A 17,981-nucleotide genomic window follows, 5' to 3' on the forward strand; every position below is an offset into this window, starting at 1 on the left:
CTCGGTGATATGCACTCGAAGGCAATAGTAAGGGTTATGAGATACTTAAGGTATACTTGTGACCTTGGACTGCACTACATGAGATATCCTGTTGTACTTGAAGGGTATAGTGACGCTAGTTGGATATCGGATATTAAGGATTCTAAATCCACGAGGGGCTACGTGTTTACACTAGTCGGTGCAGCCGTTGCGTGGAAATCTTCCAAGCAAACAACAATAGCCAGATCCACGATGGAATCTGAAATGATTGCCTTGGGCAAGTGCTGTGAAGAGGATGAATGGTTACGCCATTTTTTGGAAGATATTCCTAGTTGGGAAAGACCCGTATCTCCAATCTATGTGCATTGTGATAGTCAAACCACAATTAGGAGAGTACGGAGTCATATGTATAATGGTAAATCTAGACATCTACGTCGTAGACATAATACCATTATATAACTTCTCACAACTAGTGTTGTCTCGATTGACTACGTAAAGTCAAAAGACAATATAGTGGATCCGCTGACCAAAGGGTTAGACAAAGAAGTTGTGGAGAAGCTTACACGAGGAATGGGTCTAAAACCCTTCGAATAAAAGTTCTATAGTAAATACCCAACCTAACTGGCACCTAAGTTCAATGAGACAACTAAATTATGGAATGAAGCGTGTCATTGTGGGGGTTTCGGACTCCCTACTACTCCTCGTTAAAACAATGGCTCCCGCACGAGGTTAGCACTTTGATGCTTTAATGATTCGAATGTCAATTGACATATGTTGAGTATGCGGGATACTCGGGAAAGAATCACCCATGTGAGAGAAGTGAGCAGCGCTTCAAAGGATAATTGAGCTGGGCTCAATTCTTTAGAAACTCTTGCAGAACCAAGAACGGTGACCCACGACCAAAACAGGCACACTCATGAGAACAGAGCATGGTTGAGAGATTTTTATGTGGGATATATCATCATCTACACAAACAGCAGTCGGTTCAAAGACATCGCGTTCTACTATACAGCTAGTAGAGCAAACTCGCCACTTTGTGAATAATTGAGGGACTAAACTCGCATACACCCATAACTTAGGGACTGAGTCTACACTATCTCTATAACTTAGGACTAAAGATGCCATTTTCCCATAAGAAGGGAAAATGCACACCCCTAATTTTGTGTGCCTTCAGGAGATACTGGCTTCTCGAATCAGAAAATGAAACATTCCTGATAATGATTATGTAGTAGTTGTTGCTCCCCTGCTATTTCTCACCTTGGGTTTAGCCCTAAAATCTTCAATACTTTCTTGGATAGACATGGCTTTCACGGCTCGTTATTTGGTTCCTTGTTCGAATTCAGTGTTAGAATTACACCATTTCTGCCGGAGATTGCAGTGCAGCAGCCCAATACGGGAAACCCATAACTTGCACAAAGAATTCAATTTGCAGCAGCAAGTATTAGCTATCAGCAGCGCAGAAGAAGTGAAAATGATTGAGAAACCCAGGTTCCGGTGGGTTGAAATAGGTTCTGATATTACAAAGGAACAAAAACAAGCCATTTCTCAGCTTCCAGTAAAGATGACAAAAAGATGTAAGGCCCTAATGAAACAACTTATTTGCTATTCACCTGAAAAGGGCAGTGTATCAGTGCTGCTGGGTGCCTGGGTGAGGAGTATGAAGCCCAAGAGAGCTGATTGGCTGGCAGTTCTTAAAGAATTGGATGGGCTGAATAATTCATTGTATTTTGAGGTATAAAGATTTTCTTTTGTTTGGTCTTTGTTATGTGTTGCTTGTTCTTTGAATGACTTTTGGTTCTTTTGCATTGATTGTGGTTTTTGATACCATAAATTGCTTGATTGACTGTTCTTTCCCCTCAAAAAATGCAAAATCCCTAGCCCCAATGGCGCCCACACCTCAGTCCAATAGGATTGTGGAGGGATAAATCACGGTGGGAGCATTAATGCCTTGTGTCCACAAGGAGTCACCCCCACAAGAGGGTGAAACTCCCACATTGCGACTGCAAGGGCTCGATCTTGTGTCCTTGCTACAAACAACCACACAGGACCCAATTGAGCTACCATGCGGCCTGATTGAGTGTTCTTTATTCTGCTCGAAGTCTGCAGATATAAACTGTATAAGGCATTAGTGAAACCTTGTTTTCTAACACAAGGTAGACTAGTGTATAACTCTTTGAGTTTTGAAAAGGGGAACTTTGGAACTTTCTTTCCATCCAGCATTGAGCACCAACAGACATTGTAATTCTTCAGTATGAACTATTACTTTTCTTTAAAATTATCATATGCTTTTAATTTGTTTAGTTTTGTGTTGGTATATGATTCATCCATGCCATCACAAGATAGAGTTCCTCTGAACAACTTATGGCATTTTTCCACTTGACAAAAAGGAAGAAAGACATTGTGCCATTTGAGTTTTGCAATTCTTACCGTATTAGTTCTTCTAGGTTCAGAAGGCTTATTAGTAGATCAATGGTCAACTTTTTTCTTGCAATCTGGAAATAGATGCTCGTGATTTCGTGAGATATAGGAATAAGACTATGCATAGCAGAGTAGCGGGCTGACATTTTCTTCTTGGGAAGTGTTAGATTCTTATAAGCATTACTGAACTTCCAACGACCTATTTATTATTGTTTTTTGTATTTTTCTTAGGTGGCTCAGCTTGCCCTTGTAGAGGAATCCTTTGAAGCCAACATTCGTGATTATACCAAAATCATTCATGGCTATGCAAAGCAAAATCTTGTCCGAGAAGCTGAAAATATGGTTTTGACGATGAAAAATAGAGGCTTCATATGTGACCAGGCGCTGCTTACAGTTTTAATTCACATGTACAGCAAGGTTGGGAATCTTAAGCTGGCAGAAGATACATTCGAAGAGTTGATGCTGCTTGGAGGACCGTTGGACAGAAGATCCTACGGGTCAATGATTATGGCCTATATTAGAGCCGGAGAACTTATTAAAGCAGAGGGCTTGCTTAGAGTAATGGACGACCAAGAGATTTATGCTGGAAGAGAAGTTTATAAAGCACTGCTGAGAGCGTACTCCATGATTGGTGACAGCAAAGGAGCTCAAAGCGTTTTCGATGCACTCCAATTAGCGGGCATCATCCCTGATGCCAAGATTTGTGGGCTAGTTGTAAATGCTTATCTCGTGGCAGGCCAACTCTCCGATGCTTGTATTGCTTTTGAAAATATGAGGACAGTTGGTATTGAACCAAATGACAAATGTGTGGCATTGCTATTAACTGCGTATGAAAGGGAGAATGACCTAAACAAGGCATTAGACATTTTAATTGATTTGGAGAAGGGAGGCGTTATGCTCGGAAAAGAAGCTTCTAACATACTGGCTCGTTGGTTCCGGAGGCTTGGGGTGATTGAAGAAGTGGAGGTTGTATTGAGAGAATATAAATCAAGGGCCGCTCAAAAAGAAGGTGATGATGTTTTCTTTCATTGTGCGACTTAATTTCAAGTTGTTGTTGCTATAGTTTGACAAAAGCGTTTTGTTTGAATTTGTTTGTATAGTTTTGTATTTTTGGCATGTTCCTCCTATAAGAAAAGGGTGTTATTGGGGAGTCCTTCATGATTCTCATTTCTATATCAATTTCAAAGTCCAGAAACTTCTTGTGAATAGATCTTTCAGGTTGAGGAGGTTGAAACTTTAGAACATTATGTTACAATTGAAGTTGACAGGCCAAAGCCCAACATGGCAAGGTATGATTTCTTGCCCTCAATCTGCCACCCGAGTACCAATAGAGTTGCTTGTGCAGTAATATAGACAAAAGGTTCAATCTGCCACCCGAGTACCAACTGAGCTGCTCGTGCAGTAATATACACAAAAGAAGCATGGTCGAGCCCTAAACCTTAGGGTGGCTAAGGAGATCACTCAACCATATAGGTTGTCTTGTTTGATTGACCAGTGACCACTCATGAAACATGAAGCTAACAAGGACTTGCCTGCAATAAGATCCACTCCTCTCACACTGTCTTGCTCTTTCTCCTTCCCAAGGACTTCACAAGTCTTCATGTATCCTGTACACACCCATAACAAAGATCCGTTTGACTTGACTACGTCCAAAAAGGTTTTTAATTTTTTTTTTCTTAATTTTCATGTAAAAATCTAGTGTTCTTTTTGTACTTAACTTCACTTTCCATTACCTAAACGAGTAGGTGCTAATAAGTAATAAGTGTGAAATTTACAGCTTAATGAAATTGTTTTGAAAATATCTTTGTACACAACATAGTGATAGATCACTTCAGTTGGGTGAATTATTTCCCTTGAAAATTCATTAGCATTTTAACTAATTATTATCAAATATATTCTGTTAAAATTTATAAATGTGTTATATGATTATTAATTTTTTTTGAAGGTTATGATTGTTAATTGTTAATTGACTTAAATTATATATATATATATATATATATATATATATATATATATATATATAGATATATATATTGTTTAAAATGTGGAATATTACTTAAAAAGTTTACAATCTTTTTTCTTCTTTTTTTTTTTTAAATAAAAAGTTTACAATCTAAACAATTAATAATTGCTTATTTAAATTAAAGCATTATTATATATATACACCTATTTTGTGTTGTATTACCATATAATGTAACAATATACTTGAAACTTGGTTCAATTAGACTGAATCACAAAATTATAAATGTCACAACTCACAAGTGATTGAGTGAACATTAATGATTGATTTTAGGAAATAAAAATAATAATTTTCTTGATTAAAAAAATTTTCACTAGTAATGCTACAAAAATTTATCATTGCACAAGCCAATAACTGCCTAAGTTTACCATCATATAATTATTCTCAAAACAATGAAATCAAGGGCTAATACACAGCTAAGAAAATAGAGAAGAAATGGGATTAGATTATCAGACATGAGGACACCTTAACTTATGCTATATATATGTTCTTAGGCATAATTGCCTTTCAGAAAGTGCACGAAAAAGATTAGGTTCTGTCAATAAAATTATCATTATAGCACAACATAAGCTCTAACTAGTTACAGCAAAATAGCAAAAGGTTTTCTTCAGACTCCTTGCAAATAGAAGATGGTGGAAGGTGACAAACTAGATAAGAGTGTCATCTTGGTCGTTTAGCTCCAAGGGGAAAAGAGACTCGCTGAGGAGCCTCTTGAGGCACATCTGTCCGATCTTGGGAAAGATTTTGGTTTTGGTTAGATGCGGGATTAGGATCAGAACCTTCTTCTTCCTCCTCAGTTTCTTCTACATGTTGAGCAGTTCGTTTCTTGGGAATAGCAAGTTGATAGTTGGGGCTGATCAGGGTATCTTGTTCAGGAGGCAGTGGGATTCCAGGTCCTGAAATTGATTTTGGCAGTGGAATTTTGTTTCTGCTTTGAGCCAACTCTAACAGGACCTGGCAAACAGTTGTTAGACATCATATGTTCATTAAATAAGAATTGACATCAGAAGGGGTAACCCCAGCCAAGATGGCAAGAGATCCACACTTGTAACCAGAAGGTCACAAGTTCAAATCCTTACCCCCTTGGTTTGAGCTAGTAAGCTATGGGTAACCTAGGGTGGTTTACTTCCTTGTGGTCCTTTGCCAGCTAGGGTCAGAAAGGCGGAGTTTTACCTACACCTAACATAATAGATCATAATACACTATCATTCTTTTTCATTAAGTCCAGTTTTGCTCATCCATGGCTCCTTCACTTCATGCTTTCATATCCATACACACAATTTATAGATATACACAACACATATTTCAACTCATATTACTCATAATAATATGTAATGTTTGCATCATAGAAAGCATTATCTAATCCAAGTATAAACATTAATCTTAAAAGTAATGGAGTGTATACCTCTCTGGGAGGGGGTGGAGCAAAGCTAAAATTAACTTTAGACTGAACTGCAAGCTTGAGATCATCAGAGTCTATCACAGTCTTGCCAGCATGCTCCGAGTACACCTGTGCATCCATCAACACATCAACAGCATGCCTATACATAAGCTCCAGGAACTGGTGGACCACACGTGGTTCGTACTCTTCAACACCCATTGATTTGAGTAGGGTTTTCACCACCTTTGCATCCCTTGGCAAGTCCTCTTCAGCTCCTTCTGCCATTTGCCTCTACTCTATATCAGTCTACCCCTCTGTGTGGCCAAAAAATTCAATCCAACCACCACAGCAGTCTGTAGATTTTCAACTATCATGAGCTCATTCCAAAAAATATCAGACAAAATAAGCAACTTATGAAATTTGTAAAAAATAAAAAAAGTAAAACATGTAAAGATCTGGAAACTTTGTGAACAGAACATGTTTTTGCTAGAGAAATATCATAAAAGAGGAAATTTGATAATGCAAACCCTAATTAGTGAGACTATTACCTCTTGAAGATCAAGATGAGAATTCACAAGAAAAATAGAAATCTAGGTGATTGATTGAATGATTTTTTCTGTGAAAATATTTTGAAACTCCACTCATTTATTGACAACTTTGATTCAGAATCTTTGGTCACAGGGTCAAGATTGGGGAACTCTAAACCCTTCAGGGCTTACTTCCTATTGAGCCCAAAAAGAACAGTGAAAACAATGGCCAAGTATCCATTGAAATTTTGTTAAAGATTTTGTCAGTAGTTTGCAGTTGAATGTTGAAACCAAATAAGTAAAAATGCAAAATACAGGGCTATGGACCCACTCCTCTCTGAGGCTCTTCATATTTATCAGTATTTAGTATACACTAGATGCAAATTAACATTCAATTAATGCAAATAATCAATTCAAAATACAAAACCAGACAAATATCCAGAATTATAAATTAATGATTCAGACCCATCTAGCAACTTAGTACTTCTACTCAAACTTGTCATTATTTCTCTTTAAAACTCAGACTTGGAAATAGGGAAGGGGGGCTTGGTTTGGTTTGAAGACCAAACCAAAATTTTCGTAATTGTTCCTCACTTTAACCTGAAAAGTTCTTTATTGGTAATTCACATTGAAAGAAGTATACCTGGAGACAAAATGCATTCAAACATTTTCACATAGGGGTGGGTGTTTCGGGGTGTGTGTGTGTGTGTGTGTTTTAATTTTTAAATGAAACCATTTGGTTTAAAATTGTAGTTCGATTCAGTTTTGGTTTGGTTAGGTTCGAGAATCCCAACTTCCTAATTTTTTATTTTTTTCCCCAAATTTTGATCACATAATTACACTCAGCATTACTACTTCATAGTCCAAGGTTTCAGTTCACAGAAGCATAACCAGAAGGAAGAAATAGTATAATACTCACATCTGTTCTGTTTAGTGTCTTGAAATGTTTTTACTTCAAATCATTTATAGAGACTCAATCACGCACAAAGTTTTCATCATCTCAAAAGTTCAATACTACAAGCAAAGAAAACTAAGCAAATAAAAGGGTAGAGAGAATCTGAATAACTAAATGCAAGGATGGATAGATAGAGAACAACATTCACCCTCAATCTGTGCTAAAAAGAAAAGGATTTTTTTTTTTAATAAACTCTTTGGAACAGTGGAACTTGTTTCTGGATTGTTAAGAAAAATGTACAATTTTTATGGATACAACTAGAAAGTTTAAAGCAGGAAGCTAATCAGGGATAAGTATGTGACTTAGCCTACATTCAAATCGTATCAGATAGTCAAAACTAAAGTGATAACTTGAAAAGAAACCTCAATAATAATAGTAAGCATTAGAAATAGGAGAAGGAAAAAAAATCAAACACCACCAAAAAATAAAAAATAAAAATACTTATTTTCTAACACAAAACACAGGTCAATTCATCTGGTAGATCCTTTTGTGCCAGTTTTCTCTTTCTCTAAATGTATTAGAGTTCCTTTTTGTTTTGTAATCCTTCTTCTCTGTTTAATATTGTCTATGAGGGGTAATATCAGCAAGGTGCAAGTCTTTAATTACAGTATTACACTGCATAAAATCAAACACCACATATGCAAGTTATGTTTTTGCAGTGTTTAGACATTTCCCAGAAACCTCTGCATAACAACAAAATTTCTTTCAGACAACGGTTTAACCGATTATCTGAAATGGCAATCGTTCACATTGCAAATTGGAAATTGAAGAATCAAGACAACATTGAACATTAAACTCATTAAAGCATTTCCCTTTGACCCTTTCATCCATCCAGAATATCCAACAAGAAATTGAGACACAAAATTAGAAAATGGAGCCTAAGAAACACAAACACCTACTTTGAATTTGGAAGTGACCAGAGGCACAGGGGAGGCGGAAACAGTCGTCGTTGTCTACTGCTCGCAAGGGACACCGTCGTCGGCGATTCACAGGAGAGGAGCCGATGATGCAGATTGTCAGATGCCCAGATTACTAGATTAGTTTTTTATTTTTATTAGGTTATAATATACTATTTATAACCGAAACCGAACCGCCCACCCCTATTTTCACAAACATCTGGTAAGCAATTCAAAACTTACCTGCCCGCATATTCAGACTACAAATTTATCAATAATAAATAGTTCATCAACGAAATTAATTTCACGAAATTGACGTCAATGCAATCTTATTACCAATAAATTACAGCTTACAGATGCAGTTGCACATATAAGTATGAACCTACACGTCGAAGAACGAAACATCAAGCATACATAGAAGAAGAAGAAGAAGAAGAAGAAGAAGAAGAAGTAGTAGTACCTTATATTATCAGCCTTTAACAATCCTCCTTTCAGCGAAAAAGAAACAGAAAAACCTAGCGACTGGAGACGACGGAGGCGCGGGGGGCGGTGGCCGGAGAGAGCCTAATTATCCGGTGAACAGAAAATAGATGAAAATTTATGGAGAAATAGTTGAAGCATTACATGGGTCATGGAAGGTATAAAACGATGTCGGTTTATAATTTTGAATGGTGCGTTTGTTTATGTATTTTTACTTTATTTACTTAAATCGATTAAATTGAAAATTAGTTCAGTTAATTAAATAAAGTTTTATTTGGTAAAATATTTAAAAATATTTCATTACCAAAACCCCTTCAAACTCTTTTCTCTACCACTAATGGCATGTTTGATTCACAAGAAAATACTTTTCAAAGAGAATTTTGTCCTTAAATTTGAGGAAATACATATTTTATCTTGTTTGGTTAGTGGAGAATTGTTTTTCTAAGGCTAGACATTTTAGTTTAAGTTCAATTTTTTCAATTTTGAAAAAATAAAATCATTTGGTTTCAATTTTTAGTTCGATTTGAAATTGTTCGATTTGGATTTTCATTTGGTTCGAGAACTCAAACATTCTCTATATTTCTTGCACACATAATTATTTATTGGGTAACACGTGTGAAACCGTTTCATGGATTCAATCTGTGAGGCGGGTTGGATTTTTTTTATTAATGGGTCAAACCTTTGACTTCATTAATCAAAGATCCGACCCGACTCACAGGTTGAGACCCGTGACTCTGTAAGGCGTAAGTTTTTGCCTTATTTATTTATTTTTAAGTCACCTCTTCACATGGGTCTGCCATCCAATAGCAACGTAACAGACTCGCCAAAAAAAAAAAAAAAAAAAATTGGAGACAAAGAACAATTATGAAAATTTGAATTAAGAAATTCGGAATTTAGTATATACATTAAAAACCGTTCAGTTTATAAGAAATAACCAATCATTCCGTTCAGTTTCAACGGATAACCCGAACCAAAATTTCCACCCCTATTTTTTTCAATACTTCAATTTGAGGAAAAATAAATTCCTTAGCTTTCTTTTGGTATTACAAAAATTACAATACAAATTATTAGATTACCCTCATATATCTTTACCATATACAAATATTTGAATCTTTATACTAATTATTCTCATCTATGTATTTCTAATCAACCAAACAATAAAATCAATATTCTAATTAATTTCTTTTTCATAAAATTTAAATTCAATCAATTCCATCTCAATTATTTTCTACGAATCAAACGGGGCATAAGAGATAAAAGGTTGGGACTTGGGAGCTCTTGTTTCTTAAATGGTGCAATTTATGTTTTGCTGCTATGTTGTGTTCCGAAAGTCTTGAACGAATGCATGTCTGAAAAATGTGCTTCATTTTCATTAGCATTCAAGTTACATATCACAACCACTGGTAAATACTTCTACACTATTTTCACAACTTCAACCAAACACCTTTCATACTACTGCCAAAAGTAATATATAACTTAGTAATCAAATGTTTGATGCATTAAAGAAGAAAAATCAACAGGGCAATTTTGTGTGACTTGCTAAGGTGATCATAGTATACTTTTTTATCGTATCGGAAATACAGTTAAATAGGAGGCTAAGAAGTAGGGGAGCAGAGGGCTATAATTTTCTGGAAATTAGCTCACAAGTGATAATATCATCCATGGATGAAGCAGACCTTCCAGTACCTACCATGGGAACGAGGTTGAAGATGGGCTCTGTCGTGATCTTTACTCCCTGCCTTATTTGCGCGAATTCACTGAATACATTAGCGAAGATCTCAGAGACTGTTCCGTGAGAGATGTTGAGCCTTGTTGTGAAATAGACTCTAAAATTCTGCAGAGGAATAGGTGTGTAAGAGCACAAAGAAAGTAATATCAATAGGATGAACCTAAATGAAGTGAATTGGAAAGGATTTTTTTTTTTTTTGGTCTTCTAAGAGGTGCATTAGTAATAGAGAAAGACTAACCAATACATCATCCCAAGAAAGATTATTTTCCAGAAGGATTTTGTCAAGCCGATAGATGCAGAATTGTGCAATTCTTTTCAATTGATCCTCCTTCACAAGGATGTTTAAGTCCCCATCACCGCCGACTGTAGGTATAGATTTGGAACAAATACTCTGAGCAAGTTCTTCGGTAACAGACAGAATAGCGGCGCATACTTGTCCCTCAATGCTACATTTCTGAAGGCAGTTGTCATGCCACGTTTCGTACTGGAAACCCCAGTAACTTTGCATTGCAGATGGATCGCGCATAATTTCTCTAGGTGGAGGTTGTGCATGTTCTGCCAGAAAAAGCATTGGCTTGACTTCTACAAGAGCTCTACACAAGTACACAACAAGAATAATCAATAATATTCAGCAATAGTATGATATTAAATTAAATTTCTCTATTTTATAAAATATTAATTGAAACAAATGCCAGATCTTAAATGTGGCAGACTTAGATACGATATAAAATCACTTCCCTTTCTACACCCAAAAAAGGGAAAGATAATAGCAAAAATGTACGAGGAAACGACGAAACATAGATCATTTAGGCATGGCTAACCTTTTTGGAAGATCAGGAACAAGGACATAAAGGAAAATGGGATCCAACACTTTTGAAGTTCTTCTAGTATCCAATTGGTCTAACTTCATTTCCCCAAGGACTCTGGTCATCTCATTCTCAATAACAGTTCTGCCTGATCTTTCAATGCAAGCTGAGCAGTAGATGATGAAAAGTATAGCTGATGTCGATATTGAACAGTTGAAGCTCCTTGCTATTGCTTCACTGTTTACGAGTGCTTGCTGAAGTTCTGCAGTTGGCCCTCCTTTACAAAGCAGCATTGTTGGCGGGTCAAGTCCCAACTGACCAGCCATGTAGAGTATATCCTTGTGTAAAGTTGCCTGCAGCACAGCATCCAAAAAATGTTTTACCAATTAGCCACTAAAAAGAAGATCAAGTAATTATGTGATGTCCAAACGTGTAATTCAAAACAAAGAAAGAAGTAAACAAACACTTGTAGGTGAACGGCTCATATGAAAATAATTGTAGAGGGTAGCCCTTAAAAGGAGGACTTTGAGGGGAAAAAACATCTTAATTAAAAGATCAAAAGCAATGGAGATGAGATGCCATTAAGGGTTTATAACCTGACTGTATGGACCAATACAGCTAGGCGCCCAGCAAGATATACTCTGTACATGCAAAACCTTTTTGCTATGATCTTGTGCCACCAAGACTTCCATATAGGCCCTCCCTAAACCAACTTGCAACAAAGGAAGTTCAATCGTGGACCTTGATGGTACACCAAAACGACACTTCTCTTGAGTGATGAATCTCACATATGTTTCATTTGCAGTAGAAAATTCATTCATATCAGCAATATACAGATGGATATAAAGTACATTTTCCCAAGAGCACCCATGCTTAGCAAGTTGTGTTTCAATTTCCATGAGAACAACCTCCAGATCCACCTGTAAGCCTGGCAATCACAATGCTAAAAACACTGAGATTAAAAAGTTCAACCAACTAAACAAAGCAGAATTAGACAGATGGGAAAACAAAAGTAAAAGCTTCCAAAACATTCTCTATACACAGTAAATGTACATCTTACTTGTTGAAGTTTCAGAGTGCTCCAACCAGCAAGAAATAGAATATATATCATCCTTTCGCGATTTTGAAATTTTGAGATTCTCTTTCATAGCATCATACTTTTCAAGAGTTACATCAATTAGTTTGCTCATAGCTTGATTAGCTTCACAATTTTGTTGGTGTTCTTCTAGCACTTCATACACTGTACTGTCATCTCCTAGATAGAGACTGGTGCCTCCATTAGAATCACTTGATGATAATGAGTCCAGCTTCTTTTCCAAATGAAATGATAATGGATGAAGAATCCCAACAGGAGCTATGGAATCTGAAGAATGCAAGATAACTTGAAATTCATCTAGCACAATTCGAGCATTCTGCAAGACAGATAGAGTTTATGAGGAAAAAGGACAAAGGGAGGACCATTGGGTGTCATTAGATTGTTAGGGACTAACTTAATTGACTATTTTATAAGAATCACTTAGTAGGAGTGTCTAAGAAATGCTAGAAAGAGAGAGGGAGGAAGGGAGCACACTTTGAAGAGGGGACAATCAAGAGTTAATGTTTCATACTCTCCACCTTCACCACAAACATTTATTCCATAGAGCCTGAGAAGTTTAAGGGAAAAAAGAAAATATATCAACATTTTGGGAATAGAAATGCAACTTTAAACTTTTACTCTTTTCAGTGATCTTCATACTCTTTTAGTTTGTGAAGATGGGTATCCAGGTATGCAATTTCCTTCCCCAAGTGCTTTGAGGGGTCCAATCCAATAGCTGCAACCTAGCAGGTGGAAAAATAACACTTCCCAAATCAAAAGAGAAAAGCTCACGTCACAAAGAAACATACATTTAGGCATGGCATGCAACAGCTAGAAGAAGAAATAACACTTCCCAAATCAAAAGAGAAAAGCTCACTTCACAAAGAAACTTACATTTAGGCATGGCATGCAACAGCTAGAACAAGAAATAACACTTCCCAAATCAAAAGAGAAAAGCTCATTTCACAAAGAAACATACATTTAGGCATGGCGTGCAATAGCTGGAACAAGAAATAACAACATTGTACACATTAAAAAGCAACAATATTGACTCATGCTATTGACCACACTGTTGGATCTCAGACTTCACCATCTTCATATTCATCTTCTTTTGCCACACTGTTTACCAATATGAACGGAAAAAGCATGATGATTATCTGATTCATAATCAGAACAGAAAGATTATTATTCTATATCAGCTGTGATACATTTCTGTGTTCTGCATCACTGACAGATCCCTCACCACTTGCAACCAACATAGACTAACTGATTTTAAGGTGGAACCGTGGAAGTTTTCAAGCCTTCAACACTTACACCCTCTGACTCACAAACATCTACCTTGGAACCTGATACATTATAATATTTCAGAGAGGAATTTGCATCTTTTGAAATCATGCCTGCTTTCATGATCTACTTCATTCTTACCAACATGACCTTTATTATGAACTGGACATTCAGATTGATTATAGATAACTTCCAATATACAGACATCACTAGAAAGGTAGGCAATATTGTACTGTACACCTTTTCTGGGGTCAGAGGAACTAGCAGAGTAGAAGAAAAGGAAATCTCTTATGACGCTACAACCTTTCCAACAGATCAATACAATGCCACATCATAAATCATGCTAGTTTTGTGATTAGTTTCCTGGACAGGTTAAGATATTATTGATCTTTTTTCTCAGCTAATTTCTGTGTAACCTAAATTTCCATAAGTTTCACATTTTCCCACTCAAGTTTCCATTTCAGTAATTTCACCAAATCAACATCCGGTTTTTTTGCGGGATTATTGCAGCTCCAGCATAGTCCAACTTTATATTATCTTCAGTAGGTTCTACTTTTACAGTTCTACTACTAGTATAATTTATGCATGCACTGGTTCAGTGGTTCCCCAGCAGATTAGAGTGCAGAAATAACCTGCTGAAGTCTACCATGGTCAATGAACCAAACTTCCCCTCAAGAAAGTCGAGTCCAAAAAGTGCTTCCAAGATTAAGAGAAAGCAAATCCTATGGCTTGTACAGCAGGCTAGGCAGTACAGAAATAAGGAAAAATCAGATCACTGTTCACATGCTCCAAAAACTTGCTTCTCCTTCTCACTGCAGGCACAGCTCATGCTCGAAAAGCTTAACCTAGATTGTAAGTCATCTCCAATTCTGATATTCCATAGAGCATCAATACTATTACATCCTAAAATTCATTGTTAGGACCCTCCCATGCATCTGTAGTAGAGTTCAAAACCCAGTTTGACACTTCGACCTATTAGTATAAACATCAAGACTACGATCATTCAAACTAGATTTCCAATTTTAATTTGCAAGGTGACCTTTTCTTTGTTTCAAAGAAAGAGATAGCAATAATGGATCCAACTTATCAGGCATCTCAGACCTCCTTCACCATTCTACACCCCCAAAGAAGAAAGACACAGCTCCTTTGGTCCTAATGAGTCTAGGATTTCCTGAACCCAGAGAAAGTGAAATTTACAGTCACCTTCTATTTGTTTGCTTGAAATTAGCATCTTACATTCACTGGAATGCTTTCTATGACTTCAAGGATGCTTTCAGCAAATGCTGCTTTAACAATGTTGTAATAGGATAATATTTAACAATTTTGCCTTTTTCTTGCCATTTTTCAGATAAGAAGTGGTATTTACTGAAATAGGATAAATGACAACATTCAACATTGTGTTCATTGCTGTCATAAACAACTATAAGCAGCAACATCAGCATTCAGCACTATAACCTTAAGTCTCTTTGAAAACTAATGAAGATACAAAAATAATGAAAAATGTTTCCTAGAAACAAAACCAAGATAATGCAAATCAGAAATAACAAAAGAATTACAAGAAAAAGGGAAAAGGGGCATCTCTACCTTAACTATAATTGCAACAATACCACTTCTTATCTGAAAAATGGCAAGAAAAAGGCAAAATTTCAGTAAATATTGGCAGCTTGGGAGTTAGAATTTTCATTATTGTGATTTATAATAGACCAAATTACCATTTCGTGAAGAAGTAATGATTGATCTTGCTTCCATAAATATCCCAATGAAACAAGTCCTAACCTTGAACATACACTTTCAACTCGAAGTCTTTGGTAGTCAGATGCAATTGCACCAGAAGACACTGCTGCAACATCAGGTATCTGTCGTTTTACTTCATTCAACAAGATGAACATGTCTTCAACTTCATCACCAGGAGTCAAGCTGTAGCTAAGGCCATGATTCCTGTGAAAACCCAACATAAGAAGTCTATAAAATGGGGAAAAGCTATGCCAAACATCTTCCTTGCAATACATGCATTCTTGGCGATATCCTAACGTTAGATTATGTTTATATATTCTTTCAGTCGAACAATTTTAAACTAACCAGAGAAATGGAATTACTCACTTTTGAAAAGTTAGCAATGAGCCAATATAAACATTACCAGGGTAGATGATGGTGTAGTAGATATATGATATCTTTCATAGCTCTTGCCAGTGTTGCAAAAATTGCACCTAGGTGCTAGGCGGCCGGCCGACTAGGCTGCCTAGCTAGCCGATTAGCTATTGTTCCCTTTTTTTAATGGGTTATTTTACTCAAAACGACATTGTTTTGAGCGAAATAACTCTAAATCGTTCAAACCCTGGATTTTTTTAGGTTAATATTTAATATTTAATATTAACTATTAAAGTATAAAATAGTTTATAATTATCACGTCTTTAAAAAATAAAAATTAAATAAAAATTAAACAATTTTTTTAAAAATAATAATAATAAAATACACGAGCGCCTAGGTGCCCCTCGAGCGCCCGAGGAGTGCCTAGCAATTTTTTCAACCATGCTCTTGCATTGAAAGAGGATCACTTGGCCCCTCAACAATTGATATAAGTTACACATTGTGTAACACAACTGGCTATGTGCTGTTACCCAAATTTAAAAATTAAAAACAAAATGAAAAAAAAAATCCAAAACAAACAAACATTCTACTTAAAAGGCTTGCCTTGTGGATCCTTTTATTCTCCTTCGGAATAATGGCACTCCCATGCATGTTGCATAGCTGACAACTATCTGGTGCCCAACCTGCATAATAGTTCAAAAATCATACCATCAGGAAAACATACCAATCACAACAGTAATAAAGAACCTGTTAATTCATAGCTCATGAACATTAATTTCCATCATCTGGACATCAGTCATTTTCACATTAAATTGAGGCAACTTCATAGAAAGTAATGAAAAGAATAAACATAATTACAATTACACATACAGGCCCTTTTTAGCCATTCTCAAATCTCACTTCCCGTGCTCAATTCTAACTTCTAAGTATCAAACAGTCAGCACAACTGTGTGTGCAAACTTTTAATCACTAATACAGAGAGAGAGAGGGAGAGAGTTGTGTGTCTCTTTTTATTTTTACTTTGTTAGAATGGCAATAAAATTATTAAGTTTTAAATTAATATTCAAGTTGAATTTCTGAAATCCTCCATGACCAAAAGCTACTAAATTGAAGGAAAGGGGACTTTGTATCAATAATGCTGTAAAGGGAGACAAAGTATCTAACAATATAATCTGAAGCTCACAGTTTGATACATGTAGCTGTCAAGCTCGTCCTGTGCATCATCAGCCGGCATTAAATTCGCCAATGCAACTATCTGAAATCAGCCGTGATAAACATCCTCTTATAAGCACACGATGTCATGATCATACAAACACCAAATACATATACAGAGAGGGGGGGAGAGATAGAGGAGGGTGAGGACCTCGTGGCCGTACTGTATGCATTTCATCATAGCATAGCAGCTGTCTTTGCCGCCGCTAACTAAAGCCACCACCTTCATGGTACACAGCCGATGAGCTTGTCGGATATGAAAATGGTGGCGCCAAAACCGTAGGGTTTTACGAGCAGGAAGCTTCAGTTTGATCGGTTGTCTCCATTTGACTTCTGTTATAACATATATTAACAATAAACAATAAAACATAAAACAAAAAAAGGATTACCTCATCATCACCCGCAGCAGCATCCGGAAGCCGGCAGGCCGCAACTGTTCCAGCGAACAAACACACTAACACAGTAACTGGAGTTAGGAATAAATACCTCTTGTGCATTTGCAGGAACAGGAAGTCGCCGTTCCCGTCCGTCGGCCGTCGCTGACTCGCTGCTTAACCTGCGTTCCAGACGTCCTGCGTGGCTGGCTGGAGACTGTAGTGGCTGCAGACTGCGTAGATATTAGAATGGGGATTTTTGGGGGGTTTAGGGTTTGATATAATATAGGAATAAGGTCATAGGCTACTAATTTCCGAAAATTATTTTCTGGATTTTTAGTGTTTGGCAACATTTCGAAAATGTGATCAATCGGAAAACATTTTCTGTTGACCACGGAAAATGAGTTTATTTTTTCAAAAAATGAGCTTATTTTTTCGGAAAATGATTTCTGGGCAAAAAATTCGGAAGTCATTTTTCGGAAACGGAAAATGGTTTCGTGAGACTTTTTTTGTAAAAAAAAAAAATTATTTATAATTTCTAATAAATATTATTAGTTTATATACTTTTATATTTTAAATAAAATAATAAAAATATATAATTATACATTTCAACTCATTTTCCGGAAAATGAACCAAACACACATAGACAGTTTTCCAGAGTACATCCAAACACCGAAAATGAACTCATTTTCCGTTTTCCATAAAACATTTTCTATAAGTCATTTTCCTGCTTTCCAAACACACCCTAACATTAGGT

General features: G+C 36.4%; 3 protein-coding genes across 8 annotated transcripts; 1 reads left to right on the forward strand and 2 right to left on the reverse strand.

The window, feature by feature from the left end:
• The first annotated feature begins 1,157 nt into the window (after nucleotides 1–1,157).
• LOC116018921 (pentatricopeptide repeat-containing protein At1g01970) lies at nucleotides 1,158–3,603 on the forward strand. Its single transcript, XM_031258963.1, has 2 exons — nucleotides 1,158–1,711; nucleotides 2,629–3,603. The coding sequence occupies exons 1-2, from the start codon at nucleotides 1,280–1,282 to the stop codon at nucleotides 3,436–3,438; spliced, it is 1,242 nt and encodes a 413-aa protein (XP_031114823.1). The 5' UTR covers nucleotides 1,158–1,279; the 3' UTR covers nucleotides 3,439–3,603.
• Nucleotides 3,604–4,776: 1,173 nt separating this feature from the next.
• On the reverse strand, nucleotides 4,777–8,793 carry LOC116018766 (transcription initiation factor TFIID subunit 9-like). 4 transcript variants are annotated; one of them, XM_031258752.1, is made up of 5 exons: nucleotides 8,637–8,780; nucleotides 8,513–8,558; nucleotides 8,180–8,236; nucleotides 5,823–6,151; nucleotides 4,835–5,371 (listed from the first exon to the last, which is right to left on the reverse strand). In XM_031258752.1, the coding sequence occupies exons 4-5, from the start codon at nucleotides 6,081–6,083 to the stop codon at nucleotides 5,078–5,080; spliced, it is 555 nt and encodes a 184-aa protein (XP_031114612.1). In that variant the 5' UTR covers nucleotides 6,084–6,151; nucleotides 8,180–8,236; nucleotides 8,513–8,558; nucleotides 8,637–8,780; the 3' UTR covers nucleotides 4,835–5,077. The 4 variants fall into 4 exon arrangements, with proteins under 4 accessions (XP_031114611.1, XP_031114612.1, XP_031114613.1 ...); XM_031258751.1 differs by lacking the exons at nucleotides 8,180–8,236; nucleotides 8,513–8,558 and having other exon boundaries at nucleotides 4,777–5,023; nucleotides 5,060–5,371; nucleotides 8,637–8,793; XM_031258753.1 differs by lacking the exon at nucleotides 8,513–8,558.
• Nucleotides 8,794–10,004: 1,211 nt separating this feature from the next.
• Nucleotides 10,005–17,466, reverse strand: LOC116019893 (diphthine--ammonia ligase). 3 transcript variants are annotated; one of them, XM_031260260.1, is made up of 13 exons: nucleotides 17,337–17,466; nucleotides 17,002–17,183; nucleotides 16,822–16,893; nucleotides 16,242–16,321; nucleotides 15,263–15,488; nucleotides 15,135–15,167; nucleotides 12,927–13,009; nucleotides 12,762–12,834; nucleotides 12,252–12,603; nucleotides 11,788–12,119; nucleotides 11,207–11,544; nucleotides 10,624–10,978; nucleotides 10,005–10,490 (listed from the first exon to the last, which is right to left on the reverse strand). In XM_031260260.1, the coding sequence occupies exons 2-13, from the start codon at nucleotides 17,077–17,079 to the stop codon at nucleotides 10,275–10,277; spliced, it is 2,238 nt and encodes a 745-aa protein (XP_031116120.1). In that variant the 5' UTR covers nucleotides 17,080–17,183; nucleotides 17,337–17,466; the 3' UTR covers nucleotides 10,005–10,274. The 3 variants fall into 3 exon arrangements, with proteins under 3 accessions (XP_031116120.1, XP_031116121.1, XP_031116122.1); XM_031260261.1 differs by lacking the exon at nucleotides 17,337–17,466 and having other exon boundaries at nucleotides 16,803–16,893; nucleotides 17,002–17,020; XM_031260262.1 differs by lacking the exons at nucleotides 16,242–16,321; nucleotides 16,822–16,893; nucleotides 17,002–17,183; nucleotides 17,337–17,466 and having other exon boundaries at nucleotides 15,327–15,442.
• Between the last annotated feature and the right edge of the window lie 515 nt (nucleotides 17,467–17,981).

The sequence above is a fragment of the Ipomoea triloba genome, chromosome 5, assembly GCF_003576645.1.
Source record: "Ipomoea triloba cultivar NCNSP0323 chromosome 5, ASM357664v1".
NCBI lineage: Eukaryota > Viridiplantae > Streptophyta > Magnoliopsida > Solanales > Convolvulaceae > Ipomoea > Ipomoea triloba.